Source organism: Micropterus dolomieu, linkage group LG11 (genome assembly GCF_021292245.1).
Source record: "Micropterus dolomieu isolate WLL.071019.BEF.003 ecotype Adirondacks linkage group LG11, ASM2129224v1, whole genome shotgun sequence".
Taxonomy (NCBI): Eukaryota; Metazoa; Chordata; class Actinopteri; order Centrarchiformes; family Centrarchidae; genus Micropterus; species Micropterus dolomieu.
In genome coordinates this window covers 25,810,566-25,836,560 of record NC_060160.1, presented here as the reverse complement: position 1 = coordinate 25,836,560, position 25,995 = coordinate 25,810,566, and the positions used below count along the sequence as shown (strand labels likewise).

General features: G+C 39.6%; 1 protein-coding gene across 1 annotated transcript in view; it reads left to right on the top strand.

Annotated features, from left to right (window-relative positions):
- Positions 1-25,995, top strand: part of crybg1a (crystallin beta-gamma domain containing 1a) — a 45,497-nt gene that overhangs the window by 9,578 nt on the left and 9,924 nt on the right. Inside the window, exons 2-5 of the mRNA XM_046063373.1 lie at positions 11,268-11,394; positions 17,740-19,178; positions 20,337-21,457; positions 21,954-25,831. Coding sequence (XP_045919329.1) covers positions 11,268-11,394; positions 17,740-19,178; positions 20,337-21,457; positions 21,954-25,831 — 6,565 coding nt within the window. The remainder of the gene's footprint in view (positions 1-11,267; positions 11,395-17,739; positions 19,179-20,336; positions 21,458-21,953; positions 25,832-25,995) is intronic.

Sequence of the window (25,995 nt, the reverse complement as noted above, 5' to 3'; positions counted from 1 at the left end):
GACTAAGATGAGCTCACAGGTAGTATAGCCTACAGTAAATATTATATAAGTTGCACATGCTATCTTTAAGTGTTCAGAGTTTGGTCTTGGTCTGGAGACCGGTCTTAAGACCACTTTTGATGGTCTTGGTCTCGTCTCGGACTCGACTGCATTTGTACTCGGCCTTGTCTCGGTCTCGAACATTGAGGACTCAGGCTTTTATTTCAAGACCATAACTTTGGGAATATCAATAAATTGCTGTTGCATTGTCTGATTTATTTGTGAACATCCTAACTTTGATCGGATGTATAACGTATTGCTTCAAATGCAACCAATAACGCTAATTAAAATGTGTTGTTACCATAAACGACTGTCCCCCCTCCCCACGATGGTAAACATGACAAAGGAGTGTTGAATAAAGATGCTTACGTTGATTTCAGCTCTTAGTGTTTGTATGTGGGTGTTTAAATGGGAATGTGGATTTTTCAGATCAGTCTGAGAAGGATCTCGTTCCACGTTTTATTGTGTGTCATGTTATGTGGGGAACTGGTATTGGTCTTGACTCGGTCTTGCCCTCCCTTGGTCTTGGTCTCGACTTGGTCTCAGGCCCTAAAAGTCTTGGTCTTGTCTTGGTATCGATAAACTCGGTTTGGGCGGTCTTGACTACAACACTAGTGTGCAATAAGTATAATACCTTAATTGTGTTTTTAACAATGTGTGAACAGACATTATTGAATAGGCTATGCACTCACTTTGCAAAAAAACTATCAAAAACACCATATCCACATATTCACTGTGTCATGCATGCCGTACACGTGTTCTAAATTTAAAACAAAAAATCATGACTGAACTTACTCTAGGAGATACGACACTGAAAACACCAGCCTCAAAATTTACATCGTTAGATTGAATCACTAGACGTGGATCAACCTCACTCACATGAAGGTTGTTTGGCTTTGAAATTGGGCTGGACAATAAAACAATAACATTATCGCGACATAATTATTTTCAATAATAATATAACAAATGTTCAATAAATATTCAATAAATAAAATCAATAACGATTTGATACTTATCGTGGTAATTATCGATATTGAAAGATATGAAACTTTTTATCATTGTAACATTTTTCGCCATATCGTCCAGCCATACTTTGAAAAGACGGATGTTGCTCAAACGACATCAATCTATCAAACTGTCTGTCGTTAAAGAACACAAATTAACCACACAGAATACAAAGCGTATGAACCTGTCCATGACAGGCCTGAACCAGCGAAGGTACCAGCACAAAACAAACGCCGGTTCAAAAACTGCTACAATGATGATGACAGAACTAAGGGCGACAGATGGTTTAGTCATACTTGCACTGTTCGATGTCAGTCATACTTAGCTACACTGGTGATTTCAGTGTTTTTATATTGTTTTTACTTGAATGCTTCAGTTTTCTGTAAATATTGTGTTTCCATGAATGTCATTAGTAAGCAACAATTATTATCTTATTTACAAGAGTGAACTAATAGAATATTAGACTTTTACAAACGCATTTTTGAAAGATGCCAAAAATGTTTTAATAAAGTTGTATTATTATTATTATTATTATTATCATCATCTCGCAGATACAGATTACATGCCCGACAGTATTATCTCCTGTCATCATGACAGTGTGACTGTACTGTTTTACAAAATTCTAGTGTCCAAACAAATGATTTGAATCAAATTGTAATTAAAAAGTAACAAATAAGTTACTAATGATACATGTGCAACGAGTTTGGTCTGATGTAGTGCATTATAGTAAAACACAATGTATTGTGTTGTATTGAACATGATTTTGATTATTATGCATTTTTTCATACAGTTGGCAACATTGTAAAAGCACAACCATCACGTTTGCGTTTTTTTCTACAGCAGTCATCCCGTGTGCGTGCTCTTGATTCAGCTCCCACTACAGGAGAGTAACAGACGATGAGGATTCATGCATTCATTGTTGCGGATAGTGCGCACAAACCAACAGAGGAGATTGTTTGCCGCACTTATATGATGGGAAGTTCTCTAAAATAGAAGTGAAGCAAATCATAGTTTGAAAGGAATCATTCATGCCTTAGTCGCTCCAACAAAAAAGTTAGACTGAACACTGACAGCACTTGACAACAGTGTCAGAACGATCTTTTTCGAGTAACAGATAACAGCACATCAAAGATGTTATCACACTGTACAGGAGCGTCTTCTTTGCGTATGAGTGAGAATCATGATGTGTGACTGTGACAAAGAAAGGGAACGAGGGCTCTTCTAATTTTCCTTGAGAAGTTGGCAAGCCATTACTTTAGTGTGGTGGACAAAGGCAGTACAGACACACTGGATCTTACCCATATATAAAGTGTTTAGTCATTTGCTTTTCTTCCCGTCTCAACAGCTCTACCTGGGTGTTGTGATCCAGTTCATCCCTCTAAATCCCTGTTCTGCTCTTTTTTTGAGCCAAGTGTTTCTCTCTGCAGGAATGCTGATTGACTCACTGCTGTTGCCAAACCTTTAGGGGTCTTAAACAGGTATTGCTTTCCTTAAAAAGGACCCGTCTTTTTAAACTGAATTTTTTTTCACAGGTTCAGCCATAATAATCATATCTAGTATTGAATATTGCCCGGTTGTGTGCTGTCTAGATTAGGTGTGATCTAGATGGATTTTGCAGAATGACTAGAAGAAGAAGGACTTGCAGGTGGGATAAAGAAGGCATGTGCTGTAGGGAGGGTTGGAAGAGAAAACAAATAACTCACATGGGAAGGATGTCGCTCCAGGGAGAGGGTTGTGAAATGTCTTTTATGTTTTTACTGTTGAGGTGGATTTTCCCCTTACATTTGAAACAGGTTAGTAGGTTGAGAAGTAGTTGTTCTCTTTGTAAAAAGTGTTAATAAGAAGCAAAAATGTTTTAGTGCGTCATGCATCTGCGCTGTCCATATTTTGCTGTTCAGTCTTATGTAATACACGATCTGTTGTGATATATAACCGCCTGCACATCCACTTAGTGACTAGCCAAATTTGTAGAGGTTGTAACCTTTGTTCTGGCTTAATAAAGCAATTGTGTGTGTTTTGTGCTACCCTTCGTAGTGATTGACAGGTGCCGTTAAATAAAATCATCTGCCCATATATGTCTTCTTCCTTCTACTTGATTGAAGTTGACAGATCTGCCTATAGCTAAATGAGAAGAAGTCTCAGGCTTTTATACCTTACCTGTTGATGAAATTCAGCGGTGTAAAACGCAACTAGACATGGGAATTGAACAGACTCTTAAAGCCTTGGCTACAGTATTTTTATCAGCCTACCACTTTGGTTCAGAGTGAAATGTATACTTTATAGGGTTTTTAATGAAATCACTTATCAGTAGTCACTTTTTTTTTTACATGTCTATTTACCTATCGGACAGGTAAACATTTTTGCAAAGCATGTGAAATGTATTGTGATTTTGTGCTTTAGTTGGCTCAAGTTACATAACGTTAGCTAGCCGGCTAACACCGACCAGTTGCTAACTTTATCTGGTGCGAAATACTATAGTTTTCCACATTACTTCACCAGCTAACGCGATACATATAACTGCCCTGTGTACCAGTATTATGTCAAATGTTGATTTTAGCCTGCGAGAAATTATGCAACAGTACAAAGCAAATGTGAAGCAGTTACTTTATACTAGCCTATAGTGATTCAAGTCAGGGGCAGCCTGCTAACGTTACATAGTGGCTGCTGAAAATTACATACAGCCCCTTTAATTATTTACTACTTTCCTCTAGAGCCACATGAGCTTGACCTTTGTGGTTTGGAGTGAAATGTCTGGACAACTATTGTGTAGAAATATTCATGGTTCCCAGACAATGACACAAAGAACTTTTTTGATCCCCTGACTAGGGCCACCATCAGGTGTGGTGAAAGGAACCTGTTTTGAAAAGAGGAACAGGAAGTTAGTTAATGTTTATGTAAAATGTAACATGTCAGGGCTCCAAAAATCTGTCTCGTGTGACTAAGTGTTTTTCTTGGTCGCACTGGTGCACCTAAAATTTCGAAAGACATTTTTTTGTTGGCTGCATCTGTGTGTGTGTGTGTGTGTGTGTGTGTGTGTGTGTGTGTGTGTGTTTTCCCCAAAACCCACTTGTGGAAGAAGGTGAGAACCGATCTAAAGCAGAGATTAATACTCCTAGCTACTGTGACTCAACGCCAATACCTATGGCACTGGCAATGCACGTACCGTATCGCATTTATACTTGTGCATTTGTGTCTGTGTCGCTTTGCAATTACACCTCTAAAACGCTAGTTGGTGGGGTTTCTATGTTCCATTGTGTTGACTTCTGCCTGTGAGCTGGCTAACTGCTGGTTTAGTTGTCCGCTAACCTGAAGGGGGGTAAAATAATAATTGTGCTGCTCTTCTAGACTTCTGATAATGAAGCGAGTCTTTTCGGGGTTGTGATTCACAAGAAAGTGTCTATGGTTTTACAGCCATTTCTTTGGCCAGAAGTAAAACTGGATTCCTGGGAGCTTGTAGGAAATGTGATCCTACCAAGCTGACCAATCATAGTTCTTGTGGTCAGCGTCAAATGTCACCTGATAAGTTGGATAAGTCTTCATTTAAAACCAATGACAAACCTAGAATTAAATAACAATATGCGGATTATGTGTGTATTTAAAAATAACAGCTACCACACCATTTGCCACTAGTACAACCAGAAATACATCTCCAACAACAACAGATAACACACTGGTGAAAGTGAGCTCGCTTTTCACAAGCTTATTAGATATGATTTACCACTGTATGGACAAAGTAGAGCTATGTTTCTTGCTTTGATTAGCATGTGGGTTGATAATGTTATACTGAAAAACCAAATGATTTATTAACAAAAGCTATGTAAATGTTGGCAGATCCTCAGCGGTGACTGTTAGTGCCTGTGCGTGTCTGTCTTGTGTACCCTGAGCAGGTGACTTGTTGTTTAAATACATGACCTATTCTCTGATGGCTGTGTAAACCACTGAGTCTGTCTAAGTCATTCAAGTCATGCCCGATATCAACAGCTGTTTGCGATTATTCTGTGGGAGTTCTTCCTATAGAACCTTTTATTTTAACTGCAGTTATACGGAAGTTGAATGTGGAATCTGAATGATGTTACCTTGTACGCACGTGTGCATGTGTTTTTGTGTATTGCATAGATTCCATTCTCTTTCTGTCAGTCAGTTGTTGACATGCGATGGCTATGTGCTGCACACTGAATGGCAGGCAGGATAGCTGGGTGTTAACTCCAGCGTAAACACTTCATTGTTGCCCTTTTGTGCTGCAGCAGGCTTAGCCATGAAAATAAAGGTGAGGGAGCAGCAAACATGGCAGCATAACTAAAGTAAACATGACCTGGCTTTAGTCCTGAAACTCATACTTGCTGTTGAAATGGTGTGCATTTATTCATTGGCGGGTTTCAAACATAGAAGCTAATATACAACATACCGTACATGCAGGCACGCTCTCATGCAGAGTCACACAGTTCTCACACATACACACCTCCGGGACTGTAAAATGATTGGTTTTTAGCAAGGTCCAGAAGTAAGCACCGTGGGCTGACTCAAGTTTTCCATGGTAAACAAAGATCTTACTGTTAAAGGGATCTGAGGAAAACTGGAGTTCATCATCATTATTGCAACAAACTAAGCACAGGAGACCGCTTTGGGAAGACATGCAGTCTTATCTGCCCTACTGTTTTGAACTTCTGTGAGAGAAAGAGAAAATGGAAGATACTATTTTTATGGGTTTCCGTCTCCCATTCCAAAGTCAACATGTCAGCGTTATGAGCTGCCATTGTAACATTGTCATCCACTTGTACTTGTGGTAACATCCCAACTGTCTGTGATTGTAACAATAATATACTGTATGCATTTTTACTTCAACAGCACTTTGCTTCCTGTTGGAAGAAGTGCACATATAGTTGGCTCTATACTGCAAATACAATATATTGGATGTACTTTTTCTAAAGATGCATTATGTTTGTACTCTGCAGCTGAAGAAAATTCTTGAAAGTATTTATGAACATTTTGGCTTGGTTTTCATTGCACTCCTTCATACTGTTTTTTGGTCCAAGTGGAAGTGGCTGCAGCCTACTGGTTGCTGCAGACCCGCCCAGCATCTGGCAGACACTCGGCTCTGCAACAGTTGTTCCAGGCACTCCCAAATGCAAAGTCGCTGTTACAAACAAAAGCTGTTTTCGATTTATAGTGTGAAGCTAGTTTAGATGCTATTTATATCGTGTATGTATATCTTATATCCTTAACACTTTAGGTTATTGTATTCATTTGCTTTATAAATATATAATGCATTGCTTACATAACATCAGGGTTTTTCATACCTGATTGAAACTTTGAAAATTAGACCTATTGCAGAGCGTGCTTCTCTACTTTTTGCTGCATTCTGATTCAGCTTAGTGGGCAGCTCCAAGGTTCATATTTGGAAACTGGAAACCTCAGTCAAATCCAGTGCCCTTCTTCAGTGTGGTCTGAGTTTTTAGTTTTCTTATAATAGAATAAGATATCTTCCATCCACAGCATCTACTGACTCATTATAACCCTCATATGCCCAAACAGAGCGTGAGTCAGTAGTTGAATCCTTTCCATCTCTTGTTTGAGTTTATTCAGTAGCTCTCCACAGATCTGCTGGTCTGCCAATCTCACCGAAATCTGTTTGTTTTATTAGCCTGTTTGTTGCTGAGTAATGAAAGATGAAAGACGAGTTTGTGTTGATAACCTACTATTTGCCCCAGCATGTTGTATCAGTGGTATTAAGCTCTGGTTTGGCTAAGAACCTGTATTGGATTAAGTTTATGGAGGCTTGATGGAAGTTTTTGTATGCATAATCCTAAATAATGTCCTCTTAAGTAATAGTTAATGGAACTTACATTATTTAGACAGAATAAAGGAATAAGTTTCTCTGGCTTACTATTTACAGAAAAGCAAAGAAAAACAACCCATATGAGCATTTTCTCTTTTTATAGATAATATTTTTAATGTAATTTTCTTCCCTTATTAAACTGAGTGCAGTAGAGACCAACAGAAAATGAGGGGAAAGAGAGAGGGCAAACTTCCTTTGAGCAAATCTTCTCCCATGTGTCCCCAGGTCAGTTGGTAGAACTTAACTTAGTAAATGTTACTGTTGAATTCACTGAATGAGGGAGTAATGAAAACCCGCCTTGATGAGAGGATGGACAGAGTGCATTTTGATTTTCATTGTGACACCAAAAGAGCGTGGTGACATGTAAATGTAAACGCAATAGACTGGGTGGGCTAGATTGCTTATTGCATTTGAATATTGTCCACTGTACAGAGTGGAAGTATTTAAAACTGAAATGTCAAAAGCTGTTTTCATTTTCTAATTGCATTTTCATTTTGACTTAAATATTTCTTGCGTAAATGGAAAATCAGATTACATTGTTGATGTTGGATTTTCATTTTCTAATTTAAATTAACATTTGAATATTGTCCACTGTACAGAGGGGAAGTATTTAAAAACAGAAATGTCAAAAGCTGTTTTCATTTTCTAATTGCATTTTAATTTTGACTTAAATATTTCTTGCATAAATGGAAAATCAGATTACATTGTTGATATTGGATTTTCATTTTCTAATTTAAATAAACATTTGAATATTGTCCACTGTACAGAGGGGAAGTATTTAAAACTGAAATGTCAAAAGCTGTTTTCATTTTCTAATTGCATTTTCATTTTGACTTACAGATTTCTTGCATAAATGGAAAATCAGATTACATTGTTGATATTGGATTTTCATTTTCTAATTTAAATTAACATTTGAATATTGTCCACTGTACAGCGCGGTAAGATGGAATGTAGTAAAATGCAAATTGTATTGTAATTTTTACTCAAATAACACGTACATATTTGCCAAATTAGAATGCTATATTGGATTTACATTTTCATTTTCAAATTTACATTATAATTTTGAGGCAGTCGTCTATAGGCTTCCATAATTTCGGCATTGACAGCCTTTATCCAGAGTAGGGACTGTATGTACCAGCTGTCTTATAAAGGATTAGATGAGGTGACAGCAAAGATAATCTTAAGAGCATCCAGCCATCTCAACTTTCCTCAACCTACCTTGTTTTTTGTCACACCTTCTATTTTTCCATCTGTACCCTCAATATTATGTCAGATCTTCTCTAAAAGATTCACTTTTACCCCCAGAAATATTTGAGGAATGAGATCAGTTACCATGGTCGTCAAAGACATAACAGCAAACATTCCTTATTAAAATTGTGCACTTAAAACAGAAGAGCTTTTGTCTGTGGTGCAACAAAGAGAAGGTTGAGACAAGTTGGAGCTGGTTTGTGCCTGCGTGTTGACAGGTGGTGTTGGGGAGAAAGATTTCACTCAACTTATTCTGTAACCTTTCTTTAACAAGGTCAGGGGTTATTCTCAAATGCTCTTTTAGTTAAGGATGCATAGGTAGCACTGTTGAAGATTACACCGGGCCTTGCAGACATTTGAACTCCTGAAATACAGCCCAAAGGTTTTGTGGGGTCAAATGTGCACCAGCCACTTTTCTCTTTCACAGTAAGCTTCTACTGGTCACTCCAGTCTGCCCAGCTCTGAAGTCTAGCCCTCACTGTTTGATGGGTTTGTGTTTGTTGTATTTTATTACTTTTATTTGACTTTAAAGTGTTTACAAGGCAGTGCAGCTGCATCATGGGCAAAACAAAGAATCAGCAGCTTGTATTTTATATTGCACCTACATGAAACTAAAATTGATAGCAGTTCATACATCGGTACTTTTCACAAGTATCTGCAGTAAAAACTTGACTTTAGGGACAATTACCATCAAGTTAGTAGTTATATTGTTTTTGTTGTATTAAAAAACTTAGAATTGAATGGAATTCTATTTGCAATGCAAATACAAGCTACATATACTTTTATTTTTAAGCTAGATTTCTATTTGTTAGGGGGTTATTGCACTGCTGGAACTGACACGCAATTTCTTGAAAATATAGCTACTCGTCAGGATTACAACAGCTATGGAGACACCATGCATACCATTTCTCCATAAAGTTTATTTTGCTGCTAGAGATCATTGATCATAAAGACATCAAGCAAGTATAAGAAATGCTTAATAATCATTCCTCTTTTCAATAACACTAGAGAAATGTGTGATCTGGCAAAACCACAAGGTGAATACATGAATACAGGCCTGATACTGTAGGGCACATCCGTCTACTGTTGCGCTGCTGCAATGACAGCCAGCGTGTGAAATCCCATGCCAGACTGTAAATCAATTCACATGTTGGAGTACTGTAACCCTTGATGCAACATATCAAGGCTAAGAGTTGTGGATGCTATTGCCTGTTACTCTCTTCACCTACGTGTATCAGCATGATCAGACTCTTGTGTCATTTTAATTCCGGTATAGCCATTTTTGATTTGAAACGAGTTGATGCGTGTTGCTTGGAGGATGTTGAGATGCATTTCAAGAAAAAAAATAAGAAATGGCCACATGCTTTTCAAACAAAGCCCCCATCTTGCACTTGTGCCCTACCCTCTGTTTAATATAAAGCTTGCCTCACTTAATGTATGATTTACAGATTCAACATTTTTTTAACTAGGACATATAGCAAATAAAAACTGTAACCTCATAAATTATTTTTAAGTCAACATTAATAGATAAAAGTACCTATGAACAAGACTTTGATATACTAAATATTTGTCTTAGATCATGTAAATATCATTACAAGGTTTTAATAACTCCAGCAAAGCGCACAATCAGATGATCAGCCTGTTTTATCAAGCGGAAACTTAGAACTATGAAGAATCATATCAGGTGAGGCGTGGTCGACTCATCCCACAGCTCAGCCTGCACAAAAATGTAAATATGACAGAATATCTACGTACAAGCCCAGTTCTGTCCATTCAGAGTTTGAAAGCATAGGATAATAAAATGTCCACATACTGTACATTAGATTATTTAACATGACTTCACAAAGTTGTGTTTTACACCAAGTAACTGCTGCAGAAAGTTGGGTGTTTATCTCCATTTTAGTCAAAGTATTTTCCCCAGTTAGTACACCCGTCAGTCATTTACGGCACAGCTTGACTTAAAAGTCTTGGCACATTTGATCACAGACAAATGCTACAAAACAGTAATTAATTCCAACAGAATTGTCTTTCTGCCAGCTTTACTGGAAAAACAATCCAGCTCTGCCCCCTTGTGGGGAAACACTACATTACAAAGACTTCAGGTGGGGAGAAGGTGCTGCTATGGGGAACATCTGTAAAATGACAGCATGCTGTCTTATTGCTGTTATGTCTTCACAATCAATATCCTGGAGTAAGTTGAAGTCCTCTCTACGAAGTAAATACTGACATTTGGATATGTTGCACTTTGGGAGGAAGCACCTGAGGCTGCCGTCTTTGAGCGCTGTGTGCAGCTGAACCCATAATTGTGTCATATGAGAGTATTGTCTTGTAGGCATAGTACAGCATTGCTTGAAGTGCAGATTTAGCACATCTGCTGTTTAAATGAGGTGGAATGCTGCCTTTGGTTTTGTCATTAGGTTAGACTGCTTGTTGCTCAGAGGACTGGGTGTGATTCGCCTGTAAATGCGCGGAGGCAGCTGACCAACTTCGGTTGCGGAAAAGCCACTCCTCTTGAAATAGATGCACCTCCTCATGCCTCACACGTGTTCTAGAATCCTCGATGGCACTCTAATTGCACAGTGTGCGTGGTTTGCCATTGGGGAGTGAATGTTGCCCGTCAAGTGTCATATTGTCTGTCTCCTCTGTGTGTTTTTCCACCTCAACGCCAAGACAGAACAGAAAAAGTCACTGCGGTTAAGAACAATCAGAGGTGCCAGTGCACCTAGGAACACCAACATGTCCCACTCCAGACCTTTATTTGTATATTGCTCATGAAAACGTCATGTGTAGACTGGCAGGAGACAGCTCATGATCCTATATGTAACTTTTTGAACTAGACCAACGCAGCACCTTATGTTTAAAATGTGTGTGCTCATGCACTCATATATAAATGACAAAAAAAACGTTCATTCTACTCTGATTATTGTAAATTTCAAGTTTGTTCTTGAAAATTCAGTACACATTCAAAGAAATATATATCAAAAGTGTCACACACTGTAATATAGTTTCATGTGAAGGAGTTTGATGAATACCTAATACTGTTAAAACGTACATATTGTGCAGTGAGAGGAGAAACAAAGACCAGTGACATAACATCCTCTCTGCCCCCCCCTCTCCATTTCCTTCCTCTCTCCACCAGGAGTTACGACCAGATGAGTGTTTCCACAGAGTGCAGTTTCCGGACTGAATCGGACTGGGACCATCATTCCATGGAGTCCACCTCCATGTTCAGCTTCGACATGACTCAACCATACTGCGCTACTAAGGTTGGTTTTATTAACACATTTTGTGTGTGTGTGAGTGTGCGTGCGCATATGTTTGTGCAGGCATGCATATTTTTCAAAAGTAAACTATCTGCAGTATAATAGTTTTTAGAGCAACTGTAAAGAATGACCATTTCTTTAAAATTATTACTAATTTCTTGATAAAATCATTGATTTCAGGGACATTTGCCTTCATGTTTCAACAACAACAGTACTTATTCAACAAATAAGTACTGTTGCTGGTACATACGGAGTATGTTTGACTTGGAATTACTGTTTTTCTTCTTTCTACTTTTGACATTTTCTACAGCCAACTTTTTCAATGGTGGAATGGGACTAAGCATTTACTCAAGTACTTATTAAGTACAATTTTGAGGTATTTGATGCTCCATTATACTTCTACTCCACCAGGAAAATATTATGCTTTATGACGACCCGCTCTACCTCCTGAACCACAGCCACCCAACTTAATTGAATTTGTTTTATTAATAGAAAATAGAAAATACAGAACAAAACGCTACAAAAACTCAATACTTCAATAGGTTTAGTTACTAGTTATTAACAAAGACTTTATATGCAAAACATGGGTTTGTAATATGATGCACTGTTACACAATAAATAGCATATAAATAATTTAAATTATTTCCTCCTCGACCACCACAACAGTAAAATGCGACTTTCACATTAATGCATCAGCAATAACAATCAAATAATATGATACATTTATATAATAAATAATGGTACTTTTACATTTGACTTTTGCTAATAATTCTTAAGTTAGGCACTTTTACATAAAGTGGCCATGTGTAGTTTTCATTGGCGTCTAGTATTGAAGTTTCAGATCACCACTACATTTCTACGTTTCCAACCGTGTGCTCGAGCACTCAGAATTGGCCAAAACAGAGACATAACAAGAGACAGCATCCCACAAAATGCTGGAAACTCAGGTGAACTCCCACTGCAACGTTACAATAATATTTTTATCAGCTTGATGATGGAGTAATCCACGCTTGCTACATGATAACACTACATTGACTGCATTTAGCCAACATGATACGTCAACGCTGTGTATCTTTCACAAGAGAGACTCAGCAATGTCAGCATAGATAAAATTTATTGGACAATAACAAGCTAGACTGAATATTATAAATGAGAATGATGCCACACTTTAGGACAGTCCTGCACTCTTATGCTGCATAATTATGTGGGTCACGTAAGTTACAGCGACTGGGACTGGTGGAGAAGTTGTGTACCCAAGTGTTGGTGAATGACAATAAATCTAAATTGCACATTGTAAAGCAAATAACGCCAGACCCATGCTAATCTAACTGGCTGTCCCTGCTTTGCGTCACAATAGGCTCGTAGAAACACATCATAATTAATGAATAAATTACTGTGAGTGAAGATTTTGGGCTGTTACTAGCTGTTCTGCTTTTTCACAGAAATAATTTGATTAGCAAGAGAAGAAATTGACTGGGTTATACCTTCATTACAGTTAGTATTTCCATAAGATTCGGAGGAAGGTGTGGCAGCATACAGTAGAAAGGTATGTTTAGTGTACCTACACACTCGACAGTGGAGAGAACACATAGCTAGTGAAGTAATCTTTATTACTTTCCTGTTTGTTTTCTATAATATCTGCCTGTAGGGGACAGTGGTAAATGTTCAGTGACTTACTAGCCTGTCATAGGTGATTGCAGTAACATATTTAGGGGCTGTAAAAGTGTGCTTCCCCTTTAAGAAAAAATCCACATAATCCTATGGGATCTCATTGTCCCTGGGCTATACAGACACAAACCTGTCAAACCTGCTCTCAGTGATCAGTTAAGACGTGATGCAGTGTACACCAATACGATTCTTAATTTTGTTGGTTTTATAGCGGGGGAAAAAAAATTGCAGTCTTTAACTTTAATTAAGACCAACGTGATTGTTCCTGTGTGTGCCCTTGCTGTTATCTGCTGCTGAGATCAGAAAATGAAGCACAGCTTTGGCTGACAGATAAGGAAGTGGGCCAAAATGCACACAGATATGGTACTGTATCTCCACCTACCTGACATTTGTCATTGCTATGAGTAAATACAAGGGGAATGGTAGACGACAGGCAGCCATTAATGACTTAAACATACACTGGACACAGGAAACTTAAGTCATGCTCTTTTTTAAAAGTACTGCAACACGGTGGATTTGTGAATGAGTCGTAACAACCTGGAGGTACAGTATCACTGCTTTGACTAGATATTAAAGCCAAAACAACACTTGATCCGAGTGAGCCTACTCAGTTAGGTTTCTGTGTTTCACGCTATTTAGACATAAACTGGAAAACCTGGCCAAATACTGTCTTTACCTGCTGTTAGCATAGTCAAATTATGTGAATGTTGTGTGTTGCTGTGTGTCGAAACATGTTTTTATCTTAGAAAAATGCCCATTCAGAAGGTACCATGGAAATATTGACATTTAACTCTCAGAGCAGTTAAGATGAATACATTGGATTTATTTATTCATACAGCACTGGATCGGGGCACCTTTGACACATTTCAGTGTATTTAAATTATAGGTTTAGCTTAACTGATACAAAATGAATTCTTAAATAAAAGCGCAGTTGATAAGTGATGAATTTTTCCAGCTTTAGAATGGGGAAGGGTGGGGTTTTCTCCAGCAGGTCTATCCACACCCTTTCAGCTTCACTGGATTGTGAAGTCTTTTTGCTTGTTTGCCATGTGAACCATCTTCCACAATAATGTTTTCACACTGTAGCTGTGATGCAAATGGCCGTGCCCTGAAGTCAGGCACTTTGCCGGGACTAGTAACTGTAGACACACACAGGTCATTGCAGCCAGTACTGCTTCTCTGTGTATAAGAGATGACATGCAGTCTGCTGAAGAACCAGGACACATTTATATTTCATTTATGAGCACTTTTGTGGCGACATGCTTGAAGGATCATCCTAAGGCTCATTCTGTTTTCTAAAAGACATACAAAGTAACTTTTTTATCTGCTATTTTTGCGATTCAAGCAGTCATTAGAGACTAAAGGGACTCAGAAGTTTAGACTTCAGGAAGTCAAAATGGTATGTAACTGTTGCTTTTTACACTGTGGTTTGTAATTGTGTTTTCTTTTCTTTTTCTTTTTTTTTTTGACAGTGGTTCATGCTTCTTGTCCAAACATTCTTTTTATACTGTGAAGCGTAAGCCAGGTTTGGCAACGTGTGTTTTACATTGACATGGTGTTTATGTCTGGTCTTCTTGATGCAAAGGTTATTAAAAAGGGCCATGGCAGCGTTAAAATTAAGTTTATAACTGACACAAACATTTGGCCACTGCTTTTGTGTTACACTGTACCCTTTGTTAAAAAATGATTTAGTTCTCATTAATTATTAGGCTGTTTTTGGACCTAAGCCTGTCTTGTTCGAATCATCCTCTAGTACCTGCAATAACTTATGTGACCTTTGATCTGAGCATCAAAGACATTGTAAATATCTGTCTGGTTAGTCATTAATTGTTCCACTCTAGCCCGATTGTTTTATCAGTGTGTTGTTATTTGCACCAGGGTGTCTGCATTTGACCTGTTCAGCTGGGTTTAGTTTTGAGTTGATTTAAATAGGCTCTTTAACTTGTAGCTCTTTAAATAGGCATTAGAAAATAGTCTTTATATACTAAAAGATAAGTTATTTCTGTTTGTTTTATACTTGACCTTTTTATTGCCGTTTTATTACCAGAATATGAAATAGTTTAGAATGTAAGCAAGCTCAAAGATGACCTTTCATGAGCACACAAATAGTACTAAAAAAGGAGAAGAAAAGACACAAGACAACAAGATTGCTACAACGACTTATTAGAGAATTACAGAGCTGGGGGATAAAATACGAGATTAAAGTTGTACATTTTTGAGAGAATAAAATGGATATTCTCTGAGATTAAAGTGGTAATTTTATGAGAATAAACTCACATATTTACATAAAAAGTGACGAGAGCATATTATGGCCATTATATGTATTAAAAAAAAAAAGCTATTAACGGAGCAGGGGAAGGGGTAATTTTCTGAGGATAAACTAAGAATTAGAAGAGATTATCCGAGAATAAATCTATGAGATAAAACTCAAATATTCTGCTTTTATGAAGTCATATATTTGCAAGAAAAAACTCTGAGATTAAACTCTTCTGCTTTTATGAAGTCATATATTTGCAAGAAAAAACTCTGAGATTAAGCCCAGCTGTATAACCAGTTGGTCCAAGAGTGAAGTGAATTGTTGTGGTAGGATTATAATGTTGAGGCCAGTGTTTAATTTACAAATCATGAGGTCCTGGTACACAGAGCGGGGGCTGTTTCAGCTGGTCAGGGGGATAGAAAATACACAGTGCCTGGAGCACATTGGACAAGCGCTAGGCGCTATCTCTCTCTCTCTCTCTCTCTGTCTCTCTCTCTCTCTCTCTCTCTCTCTCTCTCCCACCGCTCTTTCAATTTCCCATCATTTGACTTCTTGTCAGAGGATTTCTGCTACAGTGAACCACGACAAGCAAGCAGGCTAAGAAACCAAAGAAAATGACCTTTTGTGTCTATCTATCAGCGCTGCACCCCTTAATTTAGCAATTTCACCATTTCACAGCACTAACCAGCTGAATGACTGTCATTTTTGTGTCAGAGCATTTGACTTATTGATTGCTGCCGCGATGTAAAAAGAATTTCAACCAATATAACAAAAATACTTCTGAAATAAATGACCTACCCCAGTTATTTCTTGGAATACTACCCCACCTCCCCCAGCTCTGTAATTGATTTATTTTTACCTACAATCTTGAGACATAGCCTAGTAATTCTATTTATGACATACGTTCAAGCTACAGATGCACAGATTGATCGGCTGGTTACTAGAATCAGTCGGTTTTCAGCTTACCGTGGCACAGAAAATAACCGACTATTGTCACAGCCAGACATACACACACACACACACACACACACACACACACATACACGCTAAAACATGTTATAAGCGTGGAAGTTCTCACCATGAGTGAATAAGACACAAATTCCTGTAAGGCCAATATAAGCTGTGTACCCCACACAGACTTTACTTAAGCAGGCCGGTCAGGGGAGCGTTTCCCAAAAGCATCTTTCCAAACTACAGTAGCAACTTCTGTGTTTGGAACTATGCAGTTGCGACACAATAGTTTCCCAGAATACTAGTTTGAATTATGGAAGTTACTGTGTTGGTTTACGTTTCTAGGTCTGTGAAGAAGATGGGCGTTCTCTAGTCTTTATTGCAAACATATATAGGTAAACAGCATAAAATTCAAAAAGTACTTTAATGAATTAATCCCTGAGAGCTTTCATTGCTATTGTGACAAAGATAAACAGAACACCCAGGTTTCGAACCCATGTCAGTAGATTAAATCTACCAGCTCACCCATTCAACGCACTATATTGATATATATTTTCAAGTCTTGTTGAATATTGTCAGGCCAGGTATTCATAATAGTGTTAGTGTTGAAAAGAAGATATTTGTTTTAACCTATTTAAATGTTTTGTAATCGCTAATAGTTCTTAATTTTTTCAGATGTTTGAAGATGATGTGCTATAAAAAGTTGCATTCAGATTTACCAAAAAGCGCTGATTGGGATCCTAATAAAGAAAGAATTTCCCATTAAAGTTATAAAAAAACGTTTGTGTATCCTGTCAATTATAGTTTTTAGAAAAAAACAAAATTGGTATTGGCAGGTCAGACCATTAAAAAAAAACGAAAATCTGAATCTGAAATCTTTTTCCATGTACCCCCTTATCTCTCTGCAGTCATCGATGCATGGACGTGATTTCTGTAACCACAGTAATGCAAGTTCTACACCCATTATAAGAGGCTTAATTATTGTAATTATTTTGTCCCTGAATGTCTTTGACATTGCTCCAAACTAAAATATATGACTAAACAAGGCACGTTTTTTGCCTCGTAGTCTCACACTTCAAACTAATAAACTACATGCATATTCTCCAGAAACGAGATGGAGTAGTTGTATTGTTCTACATGTATTACTTAATTGTATTCCTAGATCTTCATTCAGTCTTTTCTTAACTTCATCGTTGTTTTTTCCCTGCTCTGAATTGTTATAAATGCTTTTAATTTGCAGGTCATTTGTTGTGAGTGTGGTATTTGTAACTGCAGTTGCTCAAGGGAAATGTATGGTAAATTATGTCAGTTTTTCTCAGTTAGCTTTTGACCATGTATCTGTAGCATGGCTTTTAGTTTTCATTTTAGTTTTCTTCAGTTTTTTTAGCAAAGCCAGAGAGAGAAGGATGTGGCAGCTGCTCTCTCGCTTCAATATTTATCTTTCTGTCTGCTTCTTGTCTGTCCACTTTCAGAATTCGGAGGAGAAGAGGGGAATGTTTGATCGCCTCAGCAATTTCTTCAACTCAAAGAGAAAGAAGAGCAGTAGTAGTAGGAAGCATACAGACACATTAGCTGATGCAACGTCCCCGTCGTCCCCCTTGTCTCCATGTTCACCCCAGTCTCAAAAGGATGATGGGCTAAAGACTCCAACTCCCTCTCGAAAAGACAGTGAACTAACAGGGCCTCGTAATGCAGAGTCTGAAAGGGGAGCAGGGTGCGGTGACACCCTCAGCCACAGCTCCAGTCCCAGCGCCTCAAGCATTGCTTCTCTGCTGACGGAGGGAGCAGAGTTCCCATTCGCAGATAGTAACAGCAGTGGCCGAAGCAGTGTGAGGGAGGTGCGTGTGTGCGGTGAAATGAATTCTGGGAATGTGACTCCCACCGCTCTGGACCTTGCTACTACTGCCACTCATCCAAGTGCTGATTTGAGCTCAGAACTAAGCTTTGCAGAGTCAGTGGTGGAGGAGGTAAGCAAGAGGCTGCAGGTCAGTTTGGAAGAAAGTACCCTGAAGACTACAGAGGGTTCCAGTGAGGATAATGCAGTTAACCAAACCACACTGTCCACAATTGAAACCCCCCTGTCCAAGGCAGCTGAGAGCCCAAAGTCACCTAACTTAACCTCTATAAGCATAGGATCAAAGAACATGTCAGTGAAAGTTGGAGAGAAAGGGCACAGCACTGCCATAAGAGGAATAAATTTAGGCTCTCAGTCGTCCACCTCACACCTCATCACGACTCAACGGGAAGATGGAGACTCTCCAGATATAGCAAGGGAAAACTCAGGAGCCAGGAGGAGGGCTCAGATATTCTCTTGTGAAACTGTAGCCCCGCCGTGTAGCCCTGCAGCTGAGAAAGAGCAAGTACCCAGGGGTGATTCTCCTGTCCAGCTCCACAAAGCCATATGGGTGGAAACACACCTGGGAGAGGAAGAGGAATGGGAGAGGGAGGGGGAGGGGGAGAAGGATATAATGAAAGAAGAGGAGGAGGGCTTCAGAGCAGACTCGCCTCCCGTGCTGGCTATACCTGTCACAGTAATTCCTGAGGACGAGTCAGTTGCTCAGGGCACTGCAGACAGCCCTTCTACCCCCTCAGAGACTTTGCTGTCCAGTGGCAGCTTTCCAGAACCTGCCATCTCCTTGGCACCGACTACAGGGGCGTTCCAGACAACCTTTCCGAAGCCAGAGGAGGCTGACACTGGCACACACTCAAAGCAAAGTTCACTTCAGGAGAAACGCAGATCGAGAGAAATCCGTGTTACGCGCAAGACCGTGAATCTGCCTTCAAAACACAAGGTTTTTGCCCAGAAAGTGTACGTTAGCCCAGAGCCAAGTTTGGATGGGAATGAGCCGACGGTAGAGGAGTACAGCAGAGATTCAGTTTCAAAGACTTCAGAAACAACTGAAGTGAAACCGTGAGTACCTCTCTATTTTAATTTTCTGTGGTTAGTGTTTAACAGTCCCTTTGATCTGGGGAGAAACGGAATGCAGGGGAGCTAAAGAGAGCTAAGCTTGCATGCAACCTGAGCTCTGAGTTCCCATGCTCCATTGTACCAGAGGACAACAATACAGGCTAATGCACTGAGGCACTGAAATATTCATATACAGAACATCTAATCATACAAAAACAGTGACACGTACTAGTACTGTGTAGATTATGCTCAAAATTCCTAGAAAGACATTGTTACTTACTAAACAATAAATGTAGTAGTAATTACTCCAGGAGTATTTTTCTTTTTTTAGTTTCAATTGAAATGAAGGTCAACTTGCTGTGTTACTTTGCTGTGTATATTCACTACCTGTATAAGTTAGCCATTACAAAACTTGACAACTGGCGACTACTGCCTGCACGCTTCCGTTTGATATTAGTGTGACATGGTTATATTTAGACACATGCCTGTAGAAAAAATGTCTTACCTCATTCATATAGAGACTGCTCTCAAAAGAATGACTTCTGTAATATGTTATGATTTATTTAGTTACTGTACACTCCAGGCTGGTGATGGCCTGAAAAACACCTGAATTATAGTTTGACCCTAACCCTAACTGCTGCAGGGGCATTCTTTTATATAGCTCTGGGTTTTATATACAGTCTATGGTTTTAACAGTAGTTTCTCTGTTGCCTTTGAACTTGAAATGGAATGCTACATCTCAAGGTTAAACTACTTTAAGACACCAAAACCTTCACAATATAAAAATGAAATAATGTTTATTTGCTTTCTTCCTACGAGTAAGATGAGAAAATTGACACCGTGCTCACACTTGTCACATGTGCAATGCTAGCTGTTTCCCCCTGTTTCCGGTCTTTTTGCTAAGCTAAGCTAACCAGCTGCTGGCTCCAGCTACATATTTAGCACACAGATGTGAGAGCAGCATCCGTGTTTTCATCTTACTTGGGGCAAGAAAGTAAGGGTATTTCCCAAAATATTAAAAAATATCAAATATTAAATCACATGTAGAGACTTTATCATTCTGTCAGGAGAATAAAATGATGCATTTCATTGTTCCTTATTTATAGACCCATACAGTATGTTGTTATTAAAGTAAACTATTTATGTCTCTTCTCCTTTCAGACTTCTAATCCATCAAAACAACAACAATGTGGAATTTAAAGTGGCTGAGCTTGAGCCACTTCCAGCAGCACACTCTGACACAAACACTCCTGAACCCTTAGTAGAAAAACCAGACTCAGAGGCCTCTGACTTAGGTGATATCTCTGCAACCACAGACATGAACAGAGCAAAGCCACAAGCGGTGGAATCTGGGTTAAAAGGCCAAAGGACTAACCAGGCTACACCCTCTAAACGAGATGTTAAAGCTGCAGCAGAAAGTTGGCATACCACAGCAAGTGGAGCAAGGAGCCCATCCTCAGCAGCTGGCATCAAGGCCAAAACTGTGACAACAAAGGCTAAGGCCTCTCCAGAGAGCACAAAAGTGGGAACTTCCAGTGATTTGCCGCTACAGAGGGAACATAGCAATGATAAAACTGCTTCTGTGTTACCAACATTAAAAGACAAAAACACCAGTGGCCCCTCAAGTGCAACAGGTTCAAAGTCTAAAATCCCCAAAAAGTCAACATCAGATGCTGAAGTGAAATCACCAGTGACACCAGATAAAACATCAGTGACTGATGCGTCTGGGTTAGTTGCCACCTCCAAACTGCAGAAACAACCCAAAACCAAAGAATCTTTGAAATCTCCAGTAACTATAACCAAAGCTGGCAGGAAACCAAGTTTTGAAGAAGCCAAGGGAAGAAGAGCCCTATCAGGAGAAATTTCTCCCACAAAAACAACACACAAGACAGGAACTAAGGCTATTAAAGAAACATCAGATGCGCCCAGTGACTCTATAAGCCTGGTAAATGGCATGGAGAAAGACCACAAGGAGCATAGTATTAAAACAGAACACCCAACTGACAGGGAGAGCCCGGATGTCAAAAAACAAGGGCAAAGTCACCTGGAGAGTAATACCTCCCTGGCATCGAAGAGTCGGTTGCCCATTTCATCTCCGACAAGAAAGGGGAAGGATGAGATAACTCAAAGTGGATTAAACTATAAAAAAATTACATCTGGTCAGACAGACTCCATCAGACCCAATACAGTGCAGAAGCAGAGCCCAGAGCAGATAGAAGTAACTTCTGGTGAGAGACCTGGTAGTGAGTCACCACCCCCGCTCTCTGAAAGTCCCAAGAAAGGTAGGACACCGATCACAACAACACGTTGTATGCTAGAGAGTAAATCCGGCAGCTCCAGGACTGTTTACATTTTAACAAACTCATTTTAACAAACTCATTGAGTGAAAGTTGATTTGAGGTTTAAAAAGGGTTTGTGTGTTAATGGCATAGTTTGACATTTCGGGAATTCGCTCATTTGCTTTTCTTGCTGAGAGTTAGATGAGCTGATTGATATCGCTCTTATATCTGTGCAGTAAATATGTAGCTACTGTCAGCAGCTGTTTAGCTTAGCTTAGCACAAACACTAGGTTTTGGCTCCAGCTTTCTATTAACAGTACACATATGGAAGTGGTATTTAGCTTCTTATCTACATCTTAGCAAGAAAGCAAATAAGGGTCATTTTCAAAACGTTTTACGATTCCTTTTAGGTATGGACATTTATTGTCATGTGAGATTTTTTGTTGTTGTTGTATTAAAACTGTGTGTGTGTGTGTGTGTGCGCGTGTGTTTCCAACAGGAAGCATGCTGTCAACAAGGCCATTCAAACGCCTCTCTAAAAGAAGCACTAGCCTTGAAGACAGTGACACACCCACCCTGTGTGTCTCTCCACCTCCCACCAAGCAAGAGAAAACTGTCTCTTCGAGGCTCTCCAAACAGAGTGACAACATCAAACACCACAAAGATCCGGTAAAGGATTCAGCGGATCCCTCGTCATCTGTAAGCAAGCTTCCTCGAGGTGAGAGAGGCTCCAACAAAGTAAAATCCAGAAAACATTCACCGACTCAGAATTCTGCAAGCACATGTACACCTGAACAGGAGGACTCATATCAGAACACTCACACAGAGACAGCTGTCAAAGCATCAGAGAGTGTCCGAGCAGAACAAGGGACTGATAATCCCAGTGGCGACAGATTTAATTTCAAGTCTCCGTTTGCAGGGAAAGACATAATAAAACTCACAAACAATCAGTCCAGTACCAGTGAAATCAATGTGAAAGAAGAAGAGACAAAGGAATTAGCGGAGCGCTTAACCAGTCCTACAACTAAAGAGATTTCAAAAATCCATAGCTCACTTACAGGCCCAGGACCTGAGGTATCGCCTAGCAGTGTGGTTGTCAGTGCAAGTCCATCTCAGTCTCCAGTTGCTGATGTAAATAATGCTGATAGCCAGGGTGGACGGTGTGAGACCAAACAACAAACAAGAGCTGAGTCTCCATCTGATAATGTATCTCCCATTCAAAGTGACAACACCACACAGGGACAGGAAACACTGTTCTCACCAAAGATTTGTCCAGAAGAAGTAAAAGAGACAGACGTTTTAGAGACAGCCCAGCTAATAAATAACATAAAACCACATTTAATCCAAGAGAAAAGCCTTCCAGAGACAAATTCTGCTCAGGAAATAAAACCAGCTCATGAGGATGTAACTGATATGTCAGCCAAACCTGTTGCTGTTGAAAGCATTCACTGTGACATAATTACCCACTCTGATCAGGAAGGTGTTATGCCCCATAGTGGTTCACTTAAAACAAATACGGTCATTTCTAACGAATATAATGCCAGACATTGTCTATCTGCCAACTTGGCCTCAAAAGACCAAGATGCAGAGCTAAAAGATGTACTTTCAGCCACTTCTATTGCTGTTTCAGTTAATGCTAACCTGGCCAAAACAGAGCAACAAAGGGAGTCATTGAAGGATCCAACCACAAATATCATTCATGAAAATGATAGAGTGCCCCCATTAAGCAGAGATTTCATAAAAGATTTTGAGGTAGAAGAGAAAAGTAAAGAGGAGGTTGGCAGGAAACCAGCAGAGGCTTTGGACATTCACACAGTGACTGTAAGTGTTTGTGAACCGCCCAAGAATGTTGAAAATCAGCTGGACAAAGAGCCTCTTTTTCTGGCAGGAGAATTTGAAAGTCAGAAGAAAGAGTCCAAACCAAATGAAAAGCGGAATGACGCAGCAGTGGAAAGCACTGACTCACAGAACAGTTGCAAAGAGGAGCTCAAGGGCATAACAATTATGGACAAAGCCGACAAAGACATTACAAAACCAGAGAAACCAACACATTCATCATCACATGAAAAACATGTACAGACTGACTCAAAGGAGGAACCACAGACGGTGGTTACAGATGCCCTGAAAGAGAAGAAGACAGAGGCAGAGGAAGCAAGAAGTGCAGTCCGGGAAAATATAGCCAGTGTTGTCGATACAAAGCAGGAATGTGAGTTCCTTTTAAAAGAAACTGCAGAGGGTGGCGATAAGGAAACAGATCAGCAGATGAAGGCGTCAACTGTGAAAAAAGTATTTCTAACCAAAGATGAGGAAGTTAGGGACAACGAAGAAAATCAGGAGGGCAAACACAGTGATGTTGTAAAGAAGAGTCTAAAATCCAAAAGCACCAAAACTCAGAGTGCTGAAGGGACTAAAGTAGAGAGGGAAACAAAGGATCCATCCAGCAAGACTTTACCAAATGAGACTGGAGTTGCGACGGCTAACTCTGAAGTTAGCAACCAACCGGACCAGAAGTCCACAACTGTTATTCAACATGAGGACGTAACAAAACCAGACAAACCTAAGTCAACAGAATCAAAACCTCTAAATACTGACCTCAAACAGGAACCAGAAACAGTAAGAACAGACGTTCCAGAGAAGGAATCAGAAAGCCAAATTCAAAAACTAAAGGTGGTAAGCACCAAAACTCAGAGTGCTGAGGGAGGTCATGAGAAGATGGAAACAAAGGATTCATCAATGAAGAGTTTGTTGAATGAGATTGTAATTGAGAATGCAAAGTCTGAAATAAGCACCCAAAAGGACCAGAAGCCTTCAATTGTCAAAGACGAATATGTGGAGATTTCAAAACCAGAGGAAAACATTGATCAATCCACAGATTTCAATGCCCCAAATGCTAATTCTGTTGTTTTCATAACTGAAAAAGCATGCAATGAGACTGCTAAGAAAAAGGAACAGAAAAACCTCATTAAAGAGGGTAGTGAAGTGACAAAGCATGATGATCAGCTGATGAAGTCATCAAAAATAGGTGCTAAGCAGGAGTTGGAACCCATTTTTGTAAAAGACACATCTAGCAAAAAAGGTGTTGGACAACAGAAAGACACACCAACTGTTGTTCCATATAAAGTACTTAAAAGTTGTAATGCTCCAAAGAATGATGAAGACACCAAAGAAAAAACTAAAACAGATAGTGTGTTAAAACAGGAACTGCAGACTTTAGGAGAAGAGAAAACCAGAAACGTCAGTGATCCACAAAAGCCCGCAAAGCCAACAACCAATGGTAGCATGTCTCTCGCTGCTACAGCGAAACCATCCTCTCCATCTCAAAGTCCTGAGACAAAGAAGGAATCTCCATCTAGCTGGTTAGATGTTGAACATCATCAAAAACAGAAGAAGGAGCATAAGAGAAGACTAGATGCCTCAGCCAGTGAGGATGAATCTCTTGAGCCTGATGACTTTGATGATTTTATCAAGAGCGTTAAGGATTGCAGCATTTCTTTCTCACTACCTCCAAAGAGGCATATTTGTAAAAAGCCCTCATCCCCACCTTTTGCCATGCCGGCCATAAAGGAGGACCATTTTGAGAGAACGTTTGATCCGGAGGAATTCCAGTTCGGATTAAGAAAAAACGGCAAAGGTTTAAGGGATCCTTCCCCAGCTATGTTAATTAAACAAAAAGCAGAGACTAGGGTAGGACGGACCCTGGGAAAACATACACACGATAATGCCATGCACACAACTAGAGACCAAATGAAATCCCTTGATGAGATGGAAGGAAAAGATGGAGTCAAAGAGGGGACACATATTGAAGCAGAAAAAGAACAGGGACAAAACAATGGAGAAGAGCCTGGAAAGCTGACATCACGACTTGAAAGGATGTCCATCCTCTCCAGCTTACTGAACTCCCCTCGATCCTCCAGGAAGACCAAAGAGGAAGCTATCTCCGCCTCAAATAGCACACGTTCATCTAATCAACAACAGGACTTGCCCTCGCTTGAAAAGCAGGGAGTTGTTGATTCACCTCTGCCTGGCGCTGAAGCAGATAAGGAGGGAGTGAAAGGTACAGACCAAGGCCCGCTTGTGGGTGAGTCAGCACTCAGTCCCTTCTCTCCTCCTCCTTTGCCCTTGTTCACTGAGATAAAGCTGCCCGATCATTTAGAGAAATATCTCAAGAAGAACAAAAGAGGGTCTGAGGCCTCCCAGGGCTCTACACAGACGTCTGAAACTAAACTAAATCCCGAGAGGAGTACTGTGATGGACAAGGCCTCAGTAGCAGGAGTACCTAATGTGGATGTGGGCCTGAAAGACCCTGCAGGTGTGCGTCCAACCAGCAACTCCAGCCAGCATACTTCTCAAAATGGACTTTCTACTTCTAAGACTAAGGTAGGAATTTCATTCCTAAATTTAAGGAAGAGCTTCACTAATTGTGTAATAATTCTTTCACTGGTTATTACTAGCAATCTAGATAATGAACAGCCCAAGGCAGGAATGGGTTATGACCTGCTGGGCTGTTGCACAAAGCATTGATATTTCCTAGTTTATTTCCA